At 38.7% G+C, this 24987-nt stretch overlaps 1 protein-coding gene across 3 annotated transcripts in view; it reads left to right on the forward strand.

Moving 5' to 3' along the window:
• The window catches only part of FMN1 (formin 1), a 393756-nt gene that overhangs the window by 128646 nt on the left and 240123 nt on the right, over positions 1–24987 (forward strand). For all 3 annotated transcript variants that reach the window (XM_090271942.1, XM_090271940.1, XM_090271941.1), the window contains one exon: positions 23575–23636. In XM_090271942.1, the coding sequence (XP_090128068.1) occupies positions 23575–23636 (62 nt within the window). The remainder of the gene's footprint in view (positions 1–23574; positions 23637–24987) is intronic.

Below are 24987 nucleotides of genomic sequence, written 5' to 3' on the forward strand. Positions count from 1 at the left end.
TCCAATGAACAAAGATATAAAGAAGAAATACTCATCCAGACAGGTAGGAGGGGCAGAGAGGATGCAGTGTGGTGGCAGCAGCAGTGGCGGCAATGGCAGGCCAGCAGAAAGTGCAGTCACACGTTTTAAAAAGTCAGGAGGGACACCTGGGGTGTGTTCCCAGCTCCTCACCGGACCTCACAGCTCGCAGTCCCAGCACAGTGGGAAATCAAGCCTTATTGCTTCTGACTGTGCAAACCAGTGGGGGGTTTGGGTGGAGGAAGAAACTTCTGGTCTCTCAGCAGAGTCCGCTTGTTTAAAGGGGCCCCCATGGTCCTAGAATGTCCTCAGACCCACCTACTCTGGGAACGATGGCCAGGGCAACAGCTAGAGAGGCGCCAGTCCCATACAGAAGTGGGAGAAGTGCCTGGAAAAGGGGCGAGTGCTGGGCAGGTGGCATTGTTCCCTCTCAGATGCCTCCCCCACATACAGCACCACAACTGTGGTGAAACAGTTTGCCCTGTACTGACAAATACCTAAGGCTCTGCCCCTTACAACAGGAGCCACAGCTCTACCTGGGACGCGGAGGCAAACACAGGAGCCTGTCAGCATGAGGAGACAGAAAAGTATGTCCCAAAAGGGGAAATGGATCAATGTTCTAGTGGGAGAACTAAGTGATGAGGAGATAGCCAACCTAATGGATGAGGAGATAGACAACCTAACAGATGCATAATTCAAAACACTGGTGATAAAGATGCTCACAGATTTGACAGATATGCTTGAGTATGGCAGACACTTAAGGGAAGAAGTGAAGGCTATGCTAAGTGAAATGAAGGAGAATCCACACAAAACCAATGGTGAAGAGAAAGAAACTGGGGTTCAAATCAATGATTTGGAACATAGGGAAGAATAAAACAGTCAACCAGTGCAGAATGAGGAAGCAAGAATTGAAAAAAATGAGGAAAACTTCCCAAAGTTTGTGAAGGAGATGGACATACAGGTCTGGGAAGCATGGAGGGTCCCGGGCAAGCTGGACCCAGAGGGAACCACACCAGGATGCATCGTGATTGAGATGCCAAACGTGAAAGATAAAGAGAGAGTCCTGGGGGCAGCAAGAGAGAGGTGGAGAGTTGCCTACAGGGGGGTGCCTATAGGACTATCAGCTGATTTCTCAGAGGACACTTTGCAGGCAGGAAGGGACTGGCAAGCAGTATTCAATATGATGAAAGGCAACCTGCAACCAGGATTACTCTATCCAGTAAGGCTATCATTTGGAATGGAAGGGCAGATAAAGTGCTTCCCAGACAAGATAAAGCTAAAGGAGGTCATCGTCACCAAGCCATTATTATATGAAATGTCAAAGGGACTTACTTAAGAAAAAGAAGATCAAAACTATGAACACTAAAATAACAACAAACTCACAAGTATCAACAACTGGATAAAAAAAAAACAAAAAACAAAATCCAACTAAGCAAATCAGAATAGGAACAGAATCATAGGTATGGGGATCATTTGGAGGGTTGTCACCTGGGAGGGGGAAGGGAGAGATATGGGGATATGGTGCAGGGATTAAGAAGCATAATCGGTTGGTACAAAATAGACAGGGGGAAATTAGGAATAATACAGGAAAGGGTGAAACCAAAGAACTTATATGCATGAACCATGGACATGACCTAAGGGGGTAGTGGTATTGCTGGAGGGAAGGGGGAAAAAATTGGAACTAGTGTAACAACATAATTAATAAAATATACTTTAAAAAAATCTCTTTTTCATAGCGCACAGCTGGATACTTTCTGGACAGACCTGTGTATAGTAAATAAATTGTATGGTGTCTTTATTAGATGGTGATAAATGTTATGGAAAAAAAAAAGTGCCAGGTGAGAGGTATTGGGATTGTGGTGGAAGGGTTGGTTGCAGTTTTAAATATGGTGGTTAGGGTAGGATTCATTGAGAAAGACATTTGAGCAAAAAATAAGAAAAGAGAAAGAGATAAGGGAAATGCAGGAAAAGGGAAAACCAGTGTAAAGCCCCTAAATACAGAGCGAGTGTGGTGTGGCCCGTGCTAACTGGACCAGCTAAGCAACTAGCCAGAAGAGGAGGTTCCAGAAGTAATGTAGACCCAGAGGTTCTTAACTTGGAGTCTGAGGACCTCAAAGGGGTCCGGGGGTAGCACTTAGGGGTCTGTTAATTTGAATGGGAAAAATATTATTTTTAAACATATAAATTATATCTAACTAAAATTTAACATTTCTTTTCATTAGAATGCAGGCCAATAACCTCAGTAACTTAAATCTATGACCTTGTCAGAAGTCACAGACATTATCACATCATAGTTGTTGCCAATGGTGGTAATGTTCGTCACCATATTATATCAAAATTATGTCAGTAATTAGACCTGCCACTAGATCTTATTATTTAAGGTATTACTAAAAGAGTACATGTTACTTTATCACATAAAAACTATTTTGACAGCTGATTAGTTTCTTTTGTAATTATTGTATTTTACTTTATACATTTAAAAATACTGTTCTGTGAAGCGGGGTCCATAGACATTGCCAACTACTAAATGGGTCCATGGCACAAAAAGATTAAGGAATCCCTGATGGGTAGCATTATAGGCCAAAATAGTATATTGTTTGACATTGGCCTTTGTACTGAGAGTGAAATGGGGAGCTGTTAGAGAATTTGAGTATAGGCTTGACATGTTTGTTCTTCTGTTTGAAAAAGCTCATTCTGGCTGCTATGTTTGACTGGAGGTTGGGGGTGAGATAGTGGTGGGAAGGTGGGGGAGCAGGTGGAGCCAGGGTCACAGTTGTTAAGAGATTATTGTGGTGCTCAAGAGATGGTGGCTTGGACTCTGGTTGTAACAAAGGAGGCAGTAAAAAATGATTGGATTCTGGATTTATTTTGGAGGTAGAACCATTGGGATTTCCTGATAGATTGGATGTCAGGACTTTTGACTTGAGCAATGAAAGGATGTGATTGCTATAACTGGAGGAAAAGAAAAATGGGGTTCAAGCATGGTTTTGGACAATGATCAGGCATTGTTTCTCATCTGTGAAACTTGCGGTGTCAATTTCACTTGTACGAGGAATTGTTACCAGGCATTTGGATATATGAGTGTGGTGTTGGGGAACAGGGCTTCTGAGCTCTGCATACACATAGGAGAGTCATTTGCACATGTAAAAGTTGGTTTTTAAACCTCTGAGTCCAGGTGACATAATGAGTATAGATGGAGAAGAGGAACCAGGATTGACCGCATGGAACTCCAAAAGGAAGAGATTCAGATGAAGAAGCAGCAGCAGCAAAGTAAACCAAGAAAGAGCATTTAGTCAGGTAGCAGGAAAACCAAGAGCTTGTGGAGTCCTGGATTCTGCATAAAAGAAAAGGTATATCAAGTAGGAAGGGACTGTGTCAAATGGTAGAGAAGGTAAAGTAAGGGCTGAGAATTAACCATTGAATTTAGAAGCAGGGAGCATGTTGGTGGATACTGGTGGAGAGGGTTGGGGTGAAAGTCTAATTTGGAGTGACTTTAAGAGAGAGTGACAATTGGAAACAGTACATGGACAACTTTTTAAAGAAGTTTTATTGCAGAGGAACAAAATTGGGGTAGTAGGTGGTGGTAGCAGGTGGGGCAAGTGGGATCAAAGGGAAGGTTCATTTTGTTCTAATTAAGATGGGATAAGTAATCTTTTTTTGCCAGAGACAAGGTTCCGATAGAAATGGGAAATTTGATGTAGGAAGAGGGGAGACTTCCTGGAGTGATCTCTTTAAGAATGTAAGTAGCATGGGGATGTTGCGTACTAGCAGAGAGGTCGGTTGGCTTTGATGGAAGCATGGAAAGTCACCTGTAGTAATATTGTAGATTGAAGGGCAGAGATCATGGGTCTCAGTGCTGGGAGGCTGTGGAAGTTCTTCAGTTTTGTCAGTGAAATAGGAAGCAAAGTTACCAGTTAAGAGTGAAGATGAAACAGTAATAATAGTAATGCCAGCTGAAAATATGTATTGTATTATATTTATTTATTTATTTTTATCTTCACTCAGGTGAATGATAAATGAGGACATTTATAAATTGCTTTTGGAGAGAGAGGACAGGAGAGAGAGAAACAATTATGAAAGAGAGAAGCATCAGCTGACTGCCTCCCATATGTGCCCCGACTAGGGATCTAACCCACAATCCCAGCATGTGCTCTGACCAGGAATTGAACCTGCAAACCTCTGGTTACAGGCCATCTGAGCCACACTGGCCAGGGCTGAAAATATATATTATATACCTATGTGCCAGGCACTGCTCTTACCACTGTACAAATATGAACTCATTTTCACAACCTTGTTAGGTAAGAATCATCATCATCGCCATTTACAAATGAGGGAACAGACACAGGAGGTGAAATAATACACTCTGTGTAAAGTCGCAGAGCTAGGATTCGAACCTGGCCTCCTGGGTCCAGAGTCTCTGCTCTCAATCATGATGATACCTATTGCCAAATTGACCTTCTAAAGGATAATACCCATTTTTCTTTATAACCAATGGCCCTCTTTCCAAAATGGAATACTCTAGTGTCTACCTCTGAGGGTTAGAGAAAATAAAGTAAAATGCTTAGCACAGTGCTTGGTTGATAGAAGATAATCAGTAAATATTAATACTTACAATAGTTCTAACGGCAGTCATTTTTTTGTTGATGATATTAACACTTCATGATTCTATTTACTGCTTTTTAGACAACACTGGATTTCTTGATTTAAAAATGTTTTCTAAATAGAGGGACAAAATGGTATCTTATGCTTTATAAATATTTATTTAATTACTGGCAGGGTTGAACATTTATTCCTATGTCTATAGGACACGGAAACAGTGACGCTGACTTAGTGTTTCTGATATCTGTTACCACAGTAACTAAGGCAGTGAGCTGTAAAGGGAATGTGTGATGTTCATGAACTTGAAGGTTATGAGAGCCAAAGAGACTGGAGCTGCCTGAGGCTATGTGATCTGACAGCTGGATACATCTGGTGCTCATTCAGCTGTGAATGTGGCTCCAGGAGTCGCTTCATGAAGTGAAGCCCATGATAACAACTGGAAGAAGGGGAAGAGTAAATTTTGCTCAAGATGAATACAGTAATGGCCACGTGGGGAAAAAAAACCTGTGGATGTTTGGGGATGTGTTGGTGCCATAAGCAGTGAATTTCAGGAAACTGCTAATTGGGGCAGATCCTCTGGAGAGGCTGGGGCCTGAGTCAGATCTGCGCTATGGAACACGAGTCTTCTCTGAGCAAGTCTGTGACCTCAGGCTGTGTCAGCAGCAGATTCTCCACAATGCTGGCTCCTTCCCTTCCTGCGGTGGATGTGGAAAGCTTGGCTTAGTGTCTCATGATGTTTCTTCGTCCTCCTCAGCGAATATGTATTGAACTGGGATAGTATGACGTAGATATTAAGGCTTTCTCAGTTCCAGTCTGGTCTATATGCCTTATCACCTGTGTGAACATGGGCAAGTACTTCACTGTGTCTTGGTTTCCTATCTCTAAAATGGGGGTAGTAATAACAATACTTGCCACATAAAATTTTTATGAGGAATTAAATGAGTTGATAATTTATTTTCTCTAACTTACTATGCACATTTTCCAAATCTGAAATTACAATGTGTTTTGCAACACATTGATAACATTTTACAGTTATAATTAGCAGAATTTTTTTTCTTATATAAATGAAATTATACATATAAGTACTGATGCATCTTAGAAATCAAGGTGTTGTATATTTGAAGAAATATGTTATTAGAAAAGTATTAAACATGACTTGGTAATAAGAATGCTGCAAAAGTGTTAGTTATCATTTACTTGTTTTATATTCACAGCCAGATTCCAAAGGCCCCACGAAACCCAAAAAGATGTGTTTATTGCAAAACCCCTTATTCTTACGTTGTGAGAGTTCTTTAAAGCAAAACAAAAATCCAAATAAGAAGTCAGAACATATATCCACAAAGAGTCACATGGCTTTTGGTCCTTTGGGGCTTCAAGGATTATTATGTGACTTTCAAGCTTACCTTTTCTTTTGACACTTAACCATTGACCTCCCAGGTCCAGGTCATGCCCTCTGCTTTCCTGTAAGACCGCATGGGTAACCCATTTCACATCCTGGCTTCTTCTTCCTTCCAGTAGTATTCTTTTCTATCTCAGTCACCTAATACCCTGCATCTACATCCGAGACCTTATATTTACTCAAGAGGGCTTTAATTTTGAAACAATCAATTATAACATACAGTTTATATCCAGTACTTTCCATCTTTCTCCCTGAGTTCTCCAAAACCACAGATTCCTTTTATTTCTCAGGGTCTTAATTCCAAACATCTTTCTCTGTGTCTGTCAACCTTTTACTGTCTTTGCTTCCTTCTTGCCACAGTGAGATTCTGTGATATATCTATTCTTTCAGAAACGTTCTTGATAATGTTCTTCATGTCTTTACCTCATCGCCACCTGTAGCAGCCATCTGACAAAACCCCAGCCTTGGAGCTGTTTAAACACTTGCTTCCTACCTTGTCTCTAATCGGAGAAGCTGGTGGAGAAAATGACTCAACGGTCCAGGATCTGTCACTGTGACTTGTGGTCTCTAATTGCAAATGGGACCTGCACACTGCCCACCAGCCTGAACACGTGTTCCTAGTCTGTACTATTCGGTTCACAGCAGCTGCTCTTTTCAACTAATGTTCTATTGCCTCAGAACTTCTGGTTCTTTTCTTCTCCTTTTACTCTGAACATTTGACCTCATTTAAAAGCCATAAAGAGGCTTCAAAGTATGGTGGAAAACATATTAGAAGTAGTCAGGAAATCTGCACTGTGCTACACAGTCATGTGATTCTTTTTCTCCTCTTGTAGCCATAAAATGTGTTCTACCTTGGGCACTGATCTGAGATTTCTCTGTGCTATGAAGCAGTTCAGTCATTTATTTGGGTATTACTTTCTTCCTGTGTTCTTTGAGGGAGAGGCACTGGCCTAAGTGACATCTGAGAGTCTATCTTTAAGATTCTGTGATTTGGGGATTTAAGTGTATTTTTTCAAACTAGCTTTAATTTTCAGATAGAGACTAGTTCTAATAATGTTACTCCTTAGCTAAAACAGGAACTTCTTCACTTATCTTAGAAACCTGTAAGGCATGTTGCCTTCTGATATGACACATTTATGCTTTTTTCAAATTTTATTATTTTTGAACTAGTGAAAATGACTTCTTTTGGTTTTGTATTTCATTTTGTCAGTAGGAAGGAGGAGAAACTTTAAAGACTGTCTTGTTCCTATACTGGAGTTGATCAAGTTTTGCCTTGAACCTCAGACTGGGGCTTCTGGGGAAGAAGGATGCATTTCCCGACCAGGTTCCACTCTGAAGAGTGGGTCCAGTGTGTCGGCCAGCAGTGCCTGGAGTTTTGCTGCTGGACCAAACTGAACGCGTCTATGAAATAAGCTGATATCCTGTCCTGGCCAGGTGGTTTGGTTGATTGGAACATCATCTTGTTGTACATTATAAGGTTGAGGGTTCAATCTCCAGTCAGAGCACATACCTAGGTTGTGTGTTCGATCCCTAGTTGGGGAGCATATGGAAGACAACTTAGGGGTATCTTTCTCTCTCTCTCTCTCTCTCTCTCTCTCTCTCTCTCTCTCTCTCTCTCTCTCAAATCAGTAAACATGTCTCTCGTGAGGATTTAAAAAAAGAAGAAAGAAATGGGCATATATCCTTCACAGGCTGCCCAGATGGTACCATTTCTAAAACGATAATCTGGCAGGGGATGTTGGGGTTTGCTGGTAAAATGGGATTGCCCCAAAGGTCTTGCCATGTTTTCTCAACCTGCAGTCCCTTCTGTATATTCCCAACATTTGATCATTATTTCTGGATTCTGAGTTTTCAGAAGAACTGCAATGGGGCAAGGAAGAACACAGTTCTGTGTAAGCTCTTGGCTCAATGCAGAGTTAACTTTGGTGGCCTCATCAGCTTGGGCAGAGCAGATCTTGTAGTTAACAAATGGAGGAGCATGCTTTTTATGATCTAGATAAATGCAGGACTTTTCAGCTTTGTCAGACATCATAGTTTGGGGATAACACTGATGTTTGGCTGTATGTCAGAATCACCTGGTCCCCAGTGCCCAGTATAAATCTCATACCCATAAAACTCGCCCTGGGCTGGGGTCCATGTGTAGTCTTTAAGCCTCCCCAGGTGATTCTAACATGTAGCCAAGGTTGAGACACACTGAATAAAACCTTTAAAGGGAAGAACTAAATTGGTTGATGGATGGAGAAGTTTTTGTTTTCGCATGTGAGCTGGTTGTACCTCCAGCTTATCTTTGCTAATTTTGACTGTAGAAACACAGTAGCAAGATCAGAGGTGGTCAGCTGCACATGACTGATTTTCCAGAAGTGTTTTTACAGCCTTTGAGTAGCAACTGTATTTTGCCTGTGAATCAGTGTTCACTTCTCTTCATATGCTTTTATCAATGGTATTCCTACCTCTGGACTAAATGGAAAGTGGGAGATGTGTACCTTTGCTTGTGTGTTTCCATTTCATTTGGTGTCTTTCTGTTCTTTCTATTTACTTTGAAAACCAGGTAATTGACTTCCTCATAACTGTTTCTGTGAAAAATTATCTGAAAAAAATCAAGTTCCACAGGGGAAACAAAACTAACACTATCATGGTGAAACTAAAACAGCATGCAGACGATTTTTAAAAAGACACATTAAATTGAAATGTCTAGAGGCAGTGTTTAAGGCCTAAGAAATTTTGGAATGACTGTTTCTACCTGTGTGCAGACTGTCTTCAATTTCTATAAATTCCTGGCCCATTGTATACAGTTCCTACTAAGAGTGCTTAGAAATCTTAAAGTAAGGTTGTCAGAAAAATACAAGATGTCCAGTTAAATGTAAATTTCAGATAAACAATGAGTAATTACTTAGTATAAGTACATCCCAAATACTGCATGAGGCATACTTATACTAAAAAGTTATCTGTTGTTTATCTGAGGTTCACATTTAACTGAACACCCTGTAATTTTATTTTCTAAATCTGGCAACACTATGGAGGGTGGACTGAAAGGCCAAAGAAGGGTCCACTTTTTCCGAGCTGGGCCCCCTCGGTGTGGCTTACCTCTCGCCGTACTCCTACAGAGAAGCTACTGAGCTGTTCATCTCAAACTCTCACTTTGCTGTTTTTCTATATGGCAAATGGGTTTTTATCATCTTTAGTATTAGAATCAAGAGATTGCATACTTGAAAATAACCACACACATGCATATATAATCAGTTCTTACATTCTGAATGGTATAAGCTATGTGCTTTAAGACCTTACATTTACACAGCTTTCTATCCCAAACTCACTTTGTTGTTTTCCTGTATATCTGATAGTTTTTAATAAAAGACCTGCAAATAGCCACAAAAGTCAATTCTTAGACTCTGCATGGTAGAAGTAGTGCAAATTAAGATATTATACTTATAGGCACTAAGCCCAGTGGCAGGTGCAATATGTTTTATTTTGGAGTACTTTTCCCCCATGTGGGAGACACAAGTGTCCTGTCTCCCTTAGAAACCTGGGCAGGTAGCCTGGCCTCCTGGGTACTTGTCTGGCCTGGTTTACTAGAAAATTCCACTTTCGTTCAAGTTAAAGCTGGCTGGCTTTCACTTGCCTCTCCAGAGACTGACCTTCACCCTCTCCTGAAGTTTATTTTCTTGGCCTTAAATAAAGGGCTCTGTCAGTTACTGAGTCAAGGTACAATCTAAGAGGAAGAAACCTCTCGCAAAGTTTTCGATCAAGTCAACTAATGCTTATATGTGCCACAGGAAGAATGTAGGGTTTTTTTAAAATCAATATTTTGTGTATTCTTTCTGTTCAAGGTAGATAATTTGTCTGACTATAGACCTAAACCTAGTTTTATGTATAAAAAAGTCTAATGTGAAGTTTTGAATGTATCATTATTGTTTATAGAAGAGAATCCTGAATAATTTCAAACTAATAGAAAAATAACAAAGTGAATGTACACTTGTATATTAACCATCTATATTGAAACTTTTTGCCATATTTTCTTCAGACTTTTAAAGCCAGTGGTCGAGGCTCCCCTTTTTAATCCCCTTAATCCAGCTTCTCTGCTTGCCTCCCAAGGTTTGTGCGGGGCCACCACCATGCAGGACTTAGGGAGGTGCCATTCACAATCAACCTGTGTGTCCCTACACAATGCATAGTATGGGTTTTCTAAACCCTGTACAAATGGACAATCATATCATTGTAAATAATATCAGTTTTGTCTCTTTCTTTATAGTCTTTACATCTCACTTTTCTTATTGCATTGTCCCAGACTTCTAGTATAATGTAGAAAAGTAGGAGTGATAGGGGGCATTCTTAATCTTTCTTCCCGAAGTTTCACTATTACATTTGAGGTTTGCTGATAATTTTTGGTAGATAATTTTGGATCTGATGTCCTTCTATTCTAAATTAGCTAAGTGTTGTTTTTCTTTTTAAAGTCAAAATGAATGTTGAGCTTTATCAAGGTATTTTTTTGTTTATCATTTTGTATCATTTTGAGATATAGTGATTTTCCTCTTTTAGTATATTAATATGGTAGATATCACCAATAAACTTCCCAGATGATATATAATTCTTGCATTCTCAGAATAAACCCTGCATAGGTATATGGCTTGTTTATTTTCAAAAATTGCTGAATTAGATTTGCTAATTTTAGTTTTTCTCTCGTTTTCAGTCTGTCCTTTTATTGTTTTTTAATTGCACTGTAGAAAGGGAACATCATCTGTATGCTAATATTATTTCAAAATTTTTGAGGGATTTTTCCTCTATGAATCGTCATTATTTTGCAAATAAATGTGCCCGAAAAGGATACATGTTGTCAATTAGTTGGGTTCTGGGATATATGTAATCAAGATTGTTAATTGTGTTATTCACTGTTTTCATTTACCTGATCTAACAGGTTCTAATAGAATGGTATTACTTATCTCTTATCATTTTACTTAGTAATTTTGTTATTGTATTTTTGTCAGTTTTTGCTTTGTGTACTTTAAGGCTAAGATGTTATTTACATTTAAGTCCATGATTATCCCCCCTAGCTAAGTTAAGAAATAAAACATTAGAAATACTTTTGAAGTTTCTTATGTGCCCTCTATCATCACCTTAGGTAAACTTATTTATTAATCCCATGTACTTCTTAATACTTAGGTGTAAAATCCCCAAACAATATATATTATGTTTATGTGTTCTAAATGGCATCCTGTTATGCGTATCTTTCAGCAACCTTTTCTTTCAAAATTACTTGTTAGATTATCTGTGTTGATATGTATAGCTCTAGTTCATTCATTTTAACATATGCATGCACAGTATCATTTTGAGTGAATATGTAACTCAATACTCCCTTATCTGACTGCTGTTGATGGAAATTTAAGTTTATCCCGGTTTTTCATGATTCAAAACAACGCTTCCATAAGTGTTCTTTTAAACCTTTGTGTTCATTTGTAAATACATGCCTCACTAGGAGTAAACTTTAGAGTAAAATTTCTGCTTTTATTTAATTTACATGCACCTTTAAACTCAATGCATATTGTCAAAATGATCTTTAAATTGATTATAAAAATTAACACTCCCATCAACGGTATGTGTATGGAATACTCAATGTACTTTTTCACCAGCTGTAAGTATTAGCAGACTTCTTAATATTTGCAAATCTGATAAATTTGAAATGGTATTCCATTGTAGTTTGAATTTGCATTATCCTGAGGACCAATGAGGTTGCCATTTATAATTTCTCTTCCATGAATGTACTGTCCTTTGGTTCATTTTTCTGTTGGTTGCTTTTTAAAATTTCTTCCTAGTATTTGTTTGTTCTAGATGCTAATCTTTTGTTGGTCATATGTTGCAAATGTCTTCTTTGTGTATGTGGTTTATGCCCCCAGACCAGAAGGTGGTCTTAGTAATGTTGTTTTGGGGTTCTCAGCCCAAGGTGGTGGTATGGATGTTGCAGATCTAGTCACAGGGACAGGGATGGACAGGATTTGGAGTTCGGTCTTAATCCCAGTCTATATCCTCCTGTTTAAGCCCCTAGGTAGCAGTTGACACCAACTTCTAGCTTCCCTTTACCATCTGGGAACCCCACTTCTGTTTCTTTTCCTAAGCAGCAAGACTAGCCCTGGTTTCCTGCCCCACAGGTGGCCCTTTCAGCCCCTGTTACTCTGCAGTAACCTTGCTCCAGGCCCTGATGCCTGCCTCCGGAACTGGGGCACTGCAGGCCCAGAGCTTCAGGCCAGAGCACCTTGGCTGCTTTGTTCCATTTCTGTTTCTCTGAGATATTGTTCTGCTTTGGTACTCACCTATGACTTTAAACTTTCTCACTTTATAGTTTAGATTTTATTGGTATGCAGAATCAGGAGGGAACTAAAAAATGTGAACCTGTAACAACCGAAAGTCTTTTGGGTCACTTTTAACTTTGGAAATGTGGCTTAAAAATATCTCTTACTTGTTTTAATTTTTCTCGTATAACTACCACATCCCTACTGATCCATCCTTCATATCAAATAAAAATGTTCATTTCATAACTTCGGTGCACCCTGTCTCTCTCCACCTGTCCACCCCTGCCTACTTCTTAAGGTGTTCCTCTGCCTCTCACAGCAAGTTTTAGGTTTAAATATGAAGTATTGTGTCTGCCACCTAGTGGCACACACTTGTGTAGAATAAATTCTTTTCTGACACATTTTACATTAAAAATTTTTTTCCAATTACAGTCTACATTCAATACTATTTTGTATTAGTTTAAGGTGTACTGCATAGTGGTTAGACAATGATACACTTTGCTACATAGATAAAACTACATATATAGAACAGGGAATGTAAGTTTTAGGGAGCTTGTGTTTCTAGATCCTAGACCCAAGACTCTGAAATAGCATCTCTATTTTAACAGAACAGAAAATAAATGTAAGAAAAGAAGCAAAGTGCAAAGACAAGTTATCCAAGTGTTGGCAGCTAGAAGTTGATTTAATGACTGTTTTCTCTCTGGTAGGCTGTCCATCAAATGGTGCCTGGCCCTGAGTACTTACCTGGGGAATCCACGTAAAAGTCAAAGAGACATCACCATGAGCATGCTGCCCTTTGTATATATTTTGCACCATCACTCTAGGACATAAACTCAATAACTGTTCTGAGATCATTTTTTTGAATATTAAATGATATAAATAAATTCCTTTTCCCCTGATTCATTTATCTTCTTCCCCTGAGCCCTGTTCTGTCTGTATTGGAGATTCCATTCCAGTATTTTAAGCCTCTCAAATGGTATGATCTTCCAAAGTAAACTTGGCTAGAAACTTATCATATGTATTCATTAGCTATTGCTGCAATAATGCTGTGTAACAAACTGTGCTAAAATCCAGTAACGTTCAATAATAAGCATTTATTTGCATAGGTGTAAAGGCCAACTGTGCTTAGCTGGGCTGGGCTGGGTTCTTTCAAGCTGTGCATAAACTGGAGCTGGCTGCACCTGTGACTAGAGTTTAGGTCAGGTAGCACTTTCTGGGACTCAAGGCTGAGTAAGTAGTGGCAACCTAGGGTATATTCTTCTTTTGTGAAAAAGCAGGAGTGCGGGAGACAAGCCAAACTGTATGCAAGCAAATTCGAATCCTCTCCTCACATCATGTCAGTTCCACTAGCCATAGCAAAAATTCTACACCCCAAGCCGAGAGTTGATGTAGGGCAGATAAATATTCATTGAACAGTCTTTCACACCTACATATAAAAAAAATTGAATAAAATCAAATAAAGTCTTTTAAGGAAAGAGGGGTTTAATGTGTTTATACCAAAGTATAAGTGCTGGAAGCTTCTCAGACATTCTGAAGATATACACCCTGAGAAACCTTTCAAGGCTGGAAATGTGTGGTGCTCATTTTCTCGTACCCACTTCTTAGCTCAGTGCCTGGCTTGCAGAGATACTAAACACATGAATTAAAGTGCTGCCAAGCACAGTGACAAACCGGTGTGCTTGGGAGCTGGGATCTTCTCCCATCTTTTAATAGTGACACTTTTATATTTCTGCCTGAGAAACTCCTAAATGTTCTTGCATAAGGAGAGAGATTAAAAATTACAATTTCTAAATTCATGGGGTTTCTCCCAGCTATTGTCAAATCTTGTATTTTTTTTCATATGGAAACTAGACATCTCTTTTCTGTACGTACATAAAACAACATAATAGGTAGATCCACTGATTATTCATGTAATTTCTACCTGGCCTCCTCCTTTTTGTAAAGGCAGGATGACCCCTTACCCAAAATTTGTCAGATGCCAAGATCGATGTACACACACAACGTGTGCACGCATGCATATAAAAAGTTATTTACTAGTATAATGAGACTTCTAGGGTATGCAGGGCAGAAAGTACCTTGAAGGAGGAAGGGTAGGGGACTGTGTTGAGGTTTTATGGTGTTTAATGGGCTGGCTTAAGGATTCCCACTTGTGGGCAGTGGTTTGTGTGGTTAGAATTTCCTGCAAGTGTCAAAGGCTTTCTAATCCAATTGCCCAGATGTGCGGCGCAGGGGGAAAGTGAGAGGTGAGGCTTAAAAGCTGTCAACAGTCCAACATCAAAAATTGGACTTAGACTTATACTTTTCCTACCATATGTGTGATTGTTGAAGTCCCACTGATAAAATGTATTGTATTGACATGAAAAGGGATGGCTCTTTTGGTAGCTGTTGATTTTGATTACACTCAACATTTTTTCTCCTGGCTTCACTGGCTTTGAATCTTCCTTGGCTATTTCTGGCAAGTACGGAACAGCACAGTTACTGAGAACTGCACTGTTTGTAGGCATCTAATGAGGAAACAAACCTAGAGGACCTTCTGCGCACCAAGACCAGGCTGTAGACTTTTCTTCCATAAGCTTGTTAAGTGAGAGCCCAAATTTGATTTTATCCTTAGATACTGAAGCACTTCGCATGTGACTTTGCCTTTTATCACCAGCACCATTTTTGTTAGTGTTGGAGATTGTTGGAGAAAGTTTTTGCATTTGTTCATAGACAAGTTGTTTGGATGTGTACTCATCTGTCAGTAATCGGTATGTTTCCCCAAATGTCACCTTTTATGTACCAGCTCCTTGATTTGGGGCATGTAATTGTACTTCTACTGTTTTTTAATTTGTTCTTTAAATGGATTAACTTTTTTTTAATATGCTTTATTGATTATGCTGTTACAGTTGTCCCAACTTCTTTTCCCTTTGTTCCCCTCCACCCAGTGACCCTCCCCTTCCTCCAGTGGTCCCCTCCCCTTAGTCCATGTCCATTGGTTGTGCATATAGTTCTTCTCAACATCTACCTGTCTACTCCACTCCCTCCTACTATGCTTCTTAATTCCTGTACCATCTCCCTCCCTTTCCCCCCTACCCCCTCCCTGCTGACCTCCCCCCAATATGTTCCCCATACCTATAATTCTTTTCCCACTCTCGTTGCCTACTTAGTTTGCCTTTGTTTCCGTTCCATAGCTTCTGTTGTTGGTTGTTGTCATACAGTTTTCATTTTAATGTTCATAGTTTTGATCCTCTTTCTCCTAAACAAGTCCTTTTAACATTTCATATAACAGTGGTTTGAATCTGGTGAACACCTTCTGTTTTACTTTGTCCTGGAAGCACTTTCTCTGCCCTTCCATGCTGAATTACAGCTTCACTAGATAGTAATCATGGTTGTAGGTTTTTGCTTTTCATTACTTTGAATATTCCTTGCCAGTCCCTTCTTGCCTGCAGAGTTTCATTTGAGAAATCAGCTGATAGTCTTATTGGGACTCCTCTGTACGTAATTCTTTTCTTCTCTCTTGCTGCTTTTAAGATTCTCTCTTTCTCCTTAATTTTTGACATTTTGATTATAATGTGTCTTGGTGTGGTTCTCTCTGGGTCCAGTTGTTTTGGAACTCTCTGTGCTTCCTGGGCCTGTAAGTCTATTTCCTTCCCCAAGTTAGGGAAGTTCTGCTTTATTATTTTTTCACATAACTTTTCAATTTCTAGTTCTTCTTCTTCACCTTCTGGCAACCCTATGATTCAGATGTTGGCCCGCTTATAGCTATCCCATAGGTTTCTGAGACTCTTCTCTTTTTCCTCACTTTTCATTTCCTCTTTCTGCACTGATTGACTATTTGTTCCTTCCCTCTATTCCAATTTGTTGATTTGATCCCTGGTTTTCTTTCCCTCACCACTAATTTTACATGTGTTTTTGTTCATTTCAGCAGGACTAGCCTTCATTCCTTCCCTGTCTTGTTTAATATCTGCTGTTAGGTCTATAAGCATTCGTATAACCAAAGCTCTGAACTGTGCCTCAGAAAGATTTCCTATCTGCTGCTTCGTTAGATTAGATATTTGCTGTCTAGTCAGCTGCGTCAGCGGGATCTCTATCATGATCTGTTCCATTCTGACAGTTTTGTGTTTACCTTTGCTTCCTGTGCAGGGCTGTTACTCCTCCTACTCTATAGGGGGCAGAGTCGCATGTACTCGTCACTACCAGGCTGCCCTTCTCATCATGCTGTGGCATTTTGTGGGGGCGGGGGTCCAAGATGGATTCTTGCCATTTATTCTCTGCCGAGAGACTGGGAGCTTCTTCCTCTGTCCCCACCTGCTTCCAGCCTTCACAATCCAAGGCAATGGGGGTCTGCCTTCCCCGACATTGGAATCACAAGCTGACAGGTCTGGTCTGAAGCTGAAGGTGCCCCCCCAGGCACTTCTCACCTCCCCTTAAGTATGGGTGTCTGTGCTTACCGCCGTCGCCGCAGCAGCTGCCGCCAGCACAGCTTGACTTCTCTGCCCTGGCTTCGCCCCTCCTACCCGTCCAGAGGAGCACCACTTGTTTATAACTTCATACGTTGGACTTCCATGTAGCTTTATTTTCTGGAACTTCTGGTTATTTCCGGTTTTGCGGTAGCTGTATTCCTTCTTAGTTGTGGAATGAGATGGAGCGTGTCAGTCTAGGCCTCCATCATGGCCAGAAGTTTTAACATTTATTTTCAACTTTTTGGGTTTTTTTATGTTTGTTTAAATAAAAGTAACCTAAAAGCACATGTAATAATCACTTGGAAGTCTTGTTAAAACACCTTCCAATTTTGTTAACAGGTCTGAGGATGGGTTGGCCTGAGAATTAGCATTTCTATGAAGTTCCAGGTGAGGGTGCTAGTCCAGGGACTAAATGCTGATCATTACTATCTTATAACAGTAATAGTCATGAAAGCATGGATTTTATGTGCTAGTTTGAATTTTTTCTAATGAACATTACAATAAATTTTTATTTGTTAAAATAAAGTCCAGGTGTCTGTTACCAAAATATGGTCTCACTACTATGCATGCAAAAGCTTTGGAAATTCTGAGTATTCTCCAAATATAATTCAGAGTAAGGATCCTTTCCTGTTAAGACTGAAGGTATGTACTGGAATATGTTTGTAACAATGTAATTAACTGTAATGACTGTAACGATGTAATAACTGTCCCACAAAGCCCAACACCCTCCGCCGCCCCAATCTCTAGTTAAACACAGTAGCTAGAGTGAGCTTTTCCAAACACAAGGAAAAACATATGCCTCTGCTCAAAATTCTCTAACAGCTCCCCATTTCCTCTCAGCAAAAGGCCAAAGTCAAACAATTTATGGCAGTGGGTAAAACCAATGAGAAGCATAGATAGTGCAAATGAAAGCCACAGATCTCTTTCATCTAGGAAACCAGAAATTTTTGAATTTTCCTACTATGTGCATAATCCAACATTGTCAGTGTTACATGTGTGTGTAGTGGGGAAGGGTTTGTATATATGTGCAAGAGTAAATGAAAACCAGATTTAACCATAAACCAGTGACTACAGGCCTGAAAGTCCCCATAGAGAATGTAGATGAATTATAATCTCATAATTGATGGAATCAGCCATTATTACTGACGCTGTTCATGTTGACTCCAGGTTTATTAAACCTCCCTGTGGTTAAAAATACTCCATGTCCCCTTTAAAGAGTTACAGAAAAGATTTACCAAGTTTACCAGTGATTCTAGTAACTGGATAAAGCCTGCAACCTTTAAATCCATAGGGATTTTGATTTTGGGTTATACCTAGTGCTTACCCAACCACATGAACAACAATAACAAAGAAACAAGCAAACAAACTCTGCATAGTAAATAGCACAGGTTCTTTGAACTTGAATAACATCCTTGGCACTTATTAGCATGTGGTTTGGGGAAAGTTGTTCAACCGGTGCATCTTAGTTTTTTCATCCATAAAATGGCCTTGATATGATGGGATCTCCTTTGTGAGTGTGATGTGAGGATGGCCTGAGTTAATCTGTGTAGAGTGCTTAGGACGGTCCCTAGGAAATTGCCCCCATGATACCTATACCCGAGTATAATTCAGAGAAACTCCTCCAGTCAGTGAGAACTGCAGCAGTGGTTCCTACATGCTCCCTTAACTAGGTCATTTTTAATTCTGCTCTTACTGAATTGGAAGACACAATTGTACCTGGCAGAAAGGCTGTTTTGTTGTAGTGAACTGATCAAAAAAGTCGTCCCTTCCAATTAAACTAAGTACTTGACTAGAAAAAAACTTAATTTTTATGAAGAGAAGTTCTTTTGTAGTTTTCCTCAAAATGTTGAATCTTGCTAGTCAGGATCCTTTTTCATTTTCTGCCCTTCATATATTGTATTATTTTCCTAAAAGACATTCTTCACGCTTCTTTTCTGTGGGCTAGATGATTTGAATTCATTTGTTAATTTCCATTATGGCTAATGTGGCTTCAAAGAGTTCTGCCCTTTTTAAGCTCCAATATTCAAAATCTTGATTCCTCCTTTTCACAAGTCTATAGAATCCAAGAGCTTCTGAATACCACCGTCAAGTTTTCCTTTGAACAAATAAAAATATCCTTAGTTTTGAAATGAGACCTCTCTCACAGTCCTTGCCCCCAAGAGATAGGGAGTATTTGCAAGTCATTTGCAAACCCCCAAAAATGTGGGGGAGGAGACTGCCACTATGAAACACATTTGGAAACCATCAACCTAGCTTTGACTCATTATTTTGTGACCTTTGTATTCTTTCAGCATTTTCTTGTGAATCCTGCAAGTGAGCATTGTCAAGTGAGGGCATTCACTTCCTGCTTCTACAGGCTGCCCAGGCATTCTATTTTTATCATCCTTGTTAGGAATGGGGATGTGTTTGCTTGCCACCTGTCACGCTGGGACTGTTGGTAAAACTATTTGTTTAAGGAGGAGATAAATCAATATTTCCTGGGTGTTAGAGTTGCAATGATCTCCTTTATTAATCCATCAATTAGTCATAACTACATCTGTCACACCCTTACAGGTACAATTTACACAAAATTAGTCATCTCAAAATGTATTCTGTGTAATTTCTATTTAGAGTGTAGATGTTATTCCCAAGGAACATCTGTTTTGCAAAAAGGTTGGTTTAGCTGATCCTTTGCCTACTTTGTAGAGGCTGAGAGTTTATTAAGGTTTAGCTATTGATCATCGTATGGGTTAGGACTCAACATTGGTACGACCCATATTTACTTAATTGTCTTATTTTATGAATCTAGGGACTCTCTTGTGCCTATATAATGTTCTTTATTTGATATATGATAAAAGCAATATAACCAGAGCAATCTTTTTTCTTATATTGTAATGTTAGGTATACATAAAGAAAATAGCATAAAACACAGAGGTTAAAAAATAACTTTACATTGAATGCCTATGTGATGCTGCCTTCCTCAGTCATAACCCAAATCAATTTCTCTTCTCCTGGGTGCCACTTATCCTGACTTTTGTTAGTAATATTGGCTTTTCTTTTATAGTTTTTTTCATTTATATGTACCTAGAATTAGGATTCTTGGATAGGGAATATTAGTGTTTTCCACTTTATCAGAAAATACCAAATATTTTCTATAGTGATTGTATCAATTTGTACTCCTACCACCTGGGTATGAGTTTCCATTGCTCCACATCTTCACAAACACTCAGTCTTGTTGGACTTGAAATATTTCTAACTGCAAATGAGAATGAGCATCTTTTAATTTATTTGTCTGTTACTTGTATGTTCTCATTTTAGAGCACCTATTGACATTTTTGCCTGTTTTTTTGTTTTCTATAATTTTGTAGGAATTATTGGTACATATGTAGTAGATCTTTGATTATTTGTTTCAAGTATATTCTCCCACTCTGTGGCTTGTCTTTTCTTTCTCTTTATGATATATTTTTATGAAAAGAAGTTCTTAATTTTAATGTATTGAAATTTAATCAGTTTATATATGTAATTCAGTTTGAATCATTGGTTCTTTCCTATCCTGATGTTTTTTTTAAATTATGCTATATTATCATATAAAACATTTGTGGTTTTGTCTTTTTATAATTTAGCTCTTAAATCTATTTAGAATATATTATTTTGTGGTATAAAGCTTTTTCCAATCTATAGTTATTGAAAAGACTACTCTTACTGTAAACAAATGTCTCCCATGCTATTTCAGTCATATAGCAAGTGACCATGAGTTCATGGTATATTTCTGGGCTCTCTAGTCTATTTTGTTAGTCTATTTGTTATCACTGTTATTAGTACCACACCACTTTAATTATGTGTGATAAAAATAATTCTTATTAGGTGGTCTTACCTTTTATTTATTTTCTAAAAAGTTTCTTGGCTCATTGTTTTTCTGCACTTCTGTGCTTCAATATATATTGAGATTGAGCTCCTTAATTTCAAACAAAACAAAAACTATTTAAGAAATGTTGAATGGGATTGCATTGAATCTATAGATCATTTTGAGAAAATTAACATCTTTGCAGTAATGAGCCTTTACCAAAATATGACTTGCTCACTATCTGTCTATTTCTTTCTTAGTAATATATTTCTTTTTTTTTTTTAAAGATTTTATTTGTTTGTTCTCAGAGATAGGGGAAGGGAGGGAAAAAGAGAAGGAGAGAAACATCTATGTGTGGTTGCCTCTCACACATCCCCAACTGGGAACCTGGCCTGCAAGCCAGGCATGTGCCCTGACTGGGAATCAAACTGTTGACTCTTTCGTTTGCAGGCTGGTGCTCAATCCACTGAGCCACACCAGCCAGGGCTGTAATATATTTCAATATAACATTTCTAGTTTCTCATGAGGTCTTGCATATTTGTTGTTGTTGTTGTTAAGGTTCTTTCTAAGTACTTTGTACAGTTAGGGGTACTATAAATGTTATCTTACGTTTTATTTTTTATACTCTTTCTGGTATCAGTATTTTTGTATACTGATTTTATATCAAGCAACCCTACTAAACTCACATATCAGTTCTAATATTTTATCTGTAGAAGCTTGGATTTTTCTAAATATACAATCATAATGAATAATAGCTTTATTTTCCCCTGTATTATATGTGTGTGTGTGTGTGTATGTCACGTTTACATGAGCATGTTGCTTCCTTTTTTCTTACATCTGCTAATATCCTTAGGAAAATGATGAATATAAGTGGTAGTGACACATATTCTTACGTTATGCTGAATCTCCTAGGGAAAACATTTAAAAGTATAATATTCTATGTAGATTTTTAATAATTAACATACTGTAGAATTAACTTTTTTCCTTTTGGTATACAGTTCTGTAATTTTTAACCCATGTATAGATTCATGTAACCACCACCATAATCAGGTTAGAAAAATGGTTATATCTCCCTAAAGGTCCCTGTTTGTACAGACCCTTTGTAGTCAAACCTTCCCTCATCTCTAACCTCTAGCCACTACTTTTCTGATCTGTTCTCCATCCCTATGATTTTGTTTTTTCCAGAATGTCGTATAAGTTGAATTAAACAATAGTCTTCTGGGACTGACTTCCTTCATGCTATATAATGCCTTAGAGATTCATCTATGTTGATATATATATCTGTAGTTCATTTCTTATTATCACTAAGTAGCATTCCATTCTGTGGATACACCACAGTTTAGTTATATAGTCAGTCATTGAATTATGTATTTTTTCTAGCTCTCCAACTTACTCTGTTTTGCATCAGTTTCTTCATCTAGGGTTATGGTAGGGATGGAAAGAGTTCATACATGTGAAGTACTTAGATAACACCTGGCACATAATAAGTGCTCAATAAATACAATCTAGTATTATTGTCCCCAATATTAATAAGGATATTGAGGTAGAAAAGAACTCAACAAATTTAAGAAATAGCAAGAAAACCAGTGTGCCTGGATCATGGTGGGCAAGGGGAAGACAGGGAGAGGTGTGAAGGAGCCGGGTCATGAAGGGCCTGATGGACTCTGATAGGGAGTGTTGATTTCATTCTAAGTGCAGCAGAAAGCCAGAGGTGGGTCATGATCTGGTTCATGCCTTCAACAGATGATTCAGGCTGCTATGAGGAGAAAGGGGTTTGATGGTGGAAGAGTGAAAACAGGTAACCTTTTCAGGTTACTGCAGTGGTCCAAGGAAAAGGTGGTGGTGGCTTAGACCATGGTGGTGGTTGTGGAATGGGGAGACGTGGTTTGATTCAGGGTATGATTTGGAGGTAGAAACCTCAGAATTTGCTGATGGATTCATATAGCTCAGTGGACCACATTCCCCGTAAGAGCAGTGGTATGACTAGTCATAATTATCAACAGCAACACTTCTCCCCCATTATGGCTTCACCAAAGATTTCCCAGATCCACTTTTGAATTGTAACTTAGCCTTTGTAACTGACTTCTGAAATTCACTTGAATAGCCTGTCTTTTCATACATTTTAAAGTGACATCCAGCTCACATTTTTCTTATTTATACTTAGAGTGCAAACACATTTGTAAAAATCTGGTTTATCCTACAAAATGTTTTTCTCACAGCATTTTGCTTTGTGCTTCTCTGCACCCTGCACAGCTTTGTGACCACACATCTTTAGCCGTATTGCTGAAATAAAGTTGTCATGTTGCTTCATGCTCAGCCAGAGAGTGGTAGTTTAGTGGTTGGCTGGAGTTCCTGTGTACACTTGGGACTTATTGTTGGAATAAACATTATTAGGCTCAGAATAAATTGGGCCAGAAATTTATTTTTGTCCTTTCAACTTCAACTCACCCTAGGTTCTCTTACCCAAATGACAAATGGTCTTGATTTTCTGAAGTAATCTAAAGACTAAAATCAGCCCTGGGTGCTTGCTTAGCCTTGCATTCAAATGGAGATTTATTTGGGGATTGGTTGGGAGGAGTTAAAAATAAAATTCTCTGATCTCCTATAGAAAGTTTCATTTTCTTTCCTGGGAGTCTGTTCTTAACACATCTGTATTTGTTTTCTGTGGGGCCTTAGCTTCCAACTCCTCCTTAAAGACAAACCCTGACCCAGTCTTTACCTGGAACACTCCTCATGCTTTTTCCCTTTTTTTAAAAAAACTCTATCCTATCTGCTTAATTTGGAGCTTATTATGATTCAAGTTTTGCTGAATGGAAAGAAATTTCCCTTCTATTCTGAGCCACTTGTCCTATCTTGTTTCAATATTCAGCATCTCTTTTCAAGTTAAAAATTATGGCATTTATTTACTCAGTTTACTTGTACAAGCACTTCTGGAATCTTGAAGATTCTCACTTTGAATTTTGTGTATAATTTTGTGCTTCTTTGTAATTGTCTTCTTTTGTGATCTTACAGAATACCAAGCTGCTATTTTACACTTGAAGAGAGAACACAAAGAAGAAATTGAAAACCTACAGGTATATTTCTTTGATTCTGTTGAACTGATTATGCGAGGCTGATTCTTGATTAACTCATGTGCTGAAGTACATGTTTCCCTTTCGAAGGTGTATTTACCTAGACAGCACCTGAAGCTTGCACCTGCCAGTGAGCACCAAGTCTACCCTGGGGAGCAAAGCACTGAACTCTGTTTTTAATAGAATTCAGTTTCTATTTTTAAAAAATACCACAAATGCATTACGATGGGCAAATGATTTGATCTATAAAAATGATGGGTTTTTTTTGTAAAGCAGGAAAGATGATAGAGTACTTAGACTTATGCTGTTTATGAGAAATATTTAAATAGCTATTTTTCTCTATGCACAGTGCAAATTATTTGGTTTGGCTTACTTCCATTCATGCATTTGTATTTGTCTGCCTGTTAGCATCTGCCTACAATATGATGTCATGCAGATTAAGGCACTTAAGGAAGTGACCCTAGTGGGAGGAAGAGCTGTGTTGCACCATCTATTTTGTATCTCCAGGGGGTGCTTGGAAATTGCTGACTTGATCCTCTGTAGTGAAGCCCAGAGAGCCTGATGCATCCTTTCCTTCATCCCACCATCTAATTGCCAACCCCTTATTTTTGCCTGAAACAGGAAGCTTCAGATTCTTAAATAGTGAATCAGGCACTGATTCTAGTTTACTGATAGCTGGGTTGACCCCATCCCTTAGGAGAGGCTAATAGCAAAATTAAAATAAAACTTGGTGCTTAGTGTTAACTGATTACTTGCTAATTTCATAAAATAGTGGATCAGCTATTCTTCTTTTGAATAAGTGATAATGCACTTTTAAAATAACTGAGACCATGTGTTAGATTATACACAAAGCCATTCCAAACAGCAAAAAGATCATTAAATAAGTCATATGGTGTGTGAATTCAAGCCACCTCCATTCAGCTGGGGTTAAGCAGGGAATGAGTCTATTTCACAAAGAAACAAAAAAGTGGAAAAGTACCTCTCTCTCCTAGGGGAAAAAGAGAGGTGGAGGCCCTTATCTCCTTTGTTGCAAAATGCTCTACAGAGACCTCTCTTTCTTTATCCGTGTTCTGATGTGCAAAAGATTCTCAGCTGTCCCAGAGGAACTGAACTGGGGATTAATTTAAGAAACAGATGGCTAACAAGGGTAGGTACAGAGTGATTCTGTGAGCAGAAATTTTATATAACAGCTTAGTTTTAAGAGTTAGCATTAGCTTTCCCAAAGCTACAGATCAGCCCCTGTTCAGGACTTGGAGCACTCAATAATATTCATAGTAACTAAAGGTGCTTACAATTTTTGAGTTCTTAATTGGTGCTGGGCATTGTTTTAGACAATTACATACATTATTTTGTG

This window comes from Furipterus horrens, unplaced genomic scaffold (assembly GCF_987537825.1).
Source record: "Furipterus horrens unplaced genomic scaffold, mFurHor1.1.pri manual_scaffold_3, whole genome shotgun sequence".
In the NCBI taxonomy this organism is placed as follows: domain Eukaryota; kingdom Metazoa; phylum Chordata; class Mammalia; order Chiroptera; family Furipteridae; genus Furipterus; species Furipterus horrens.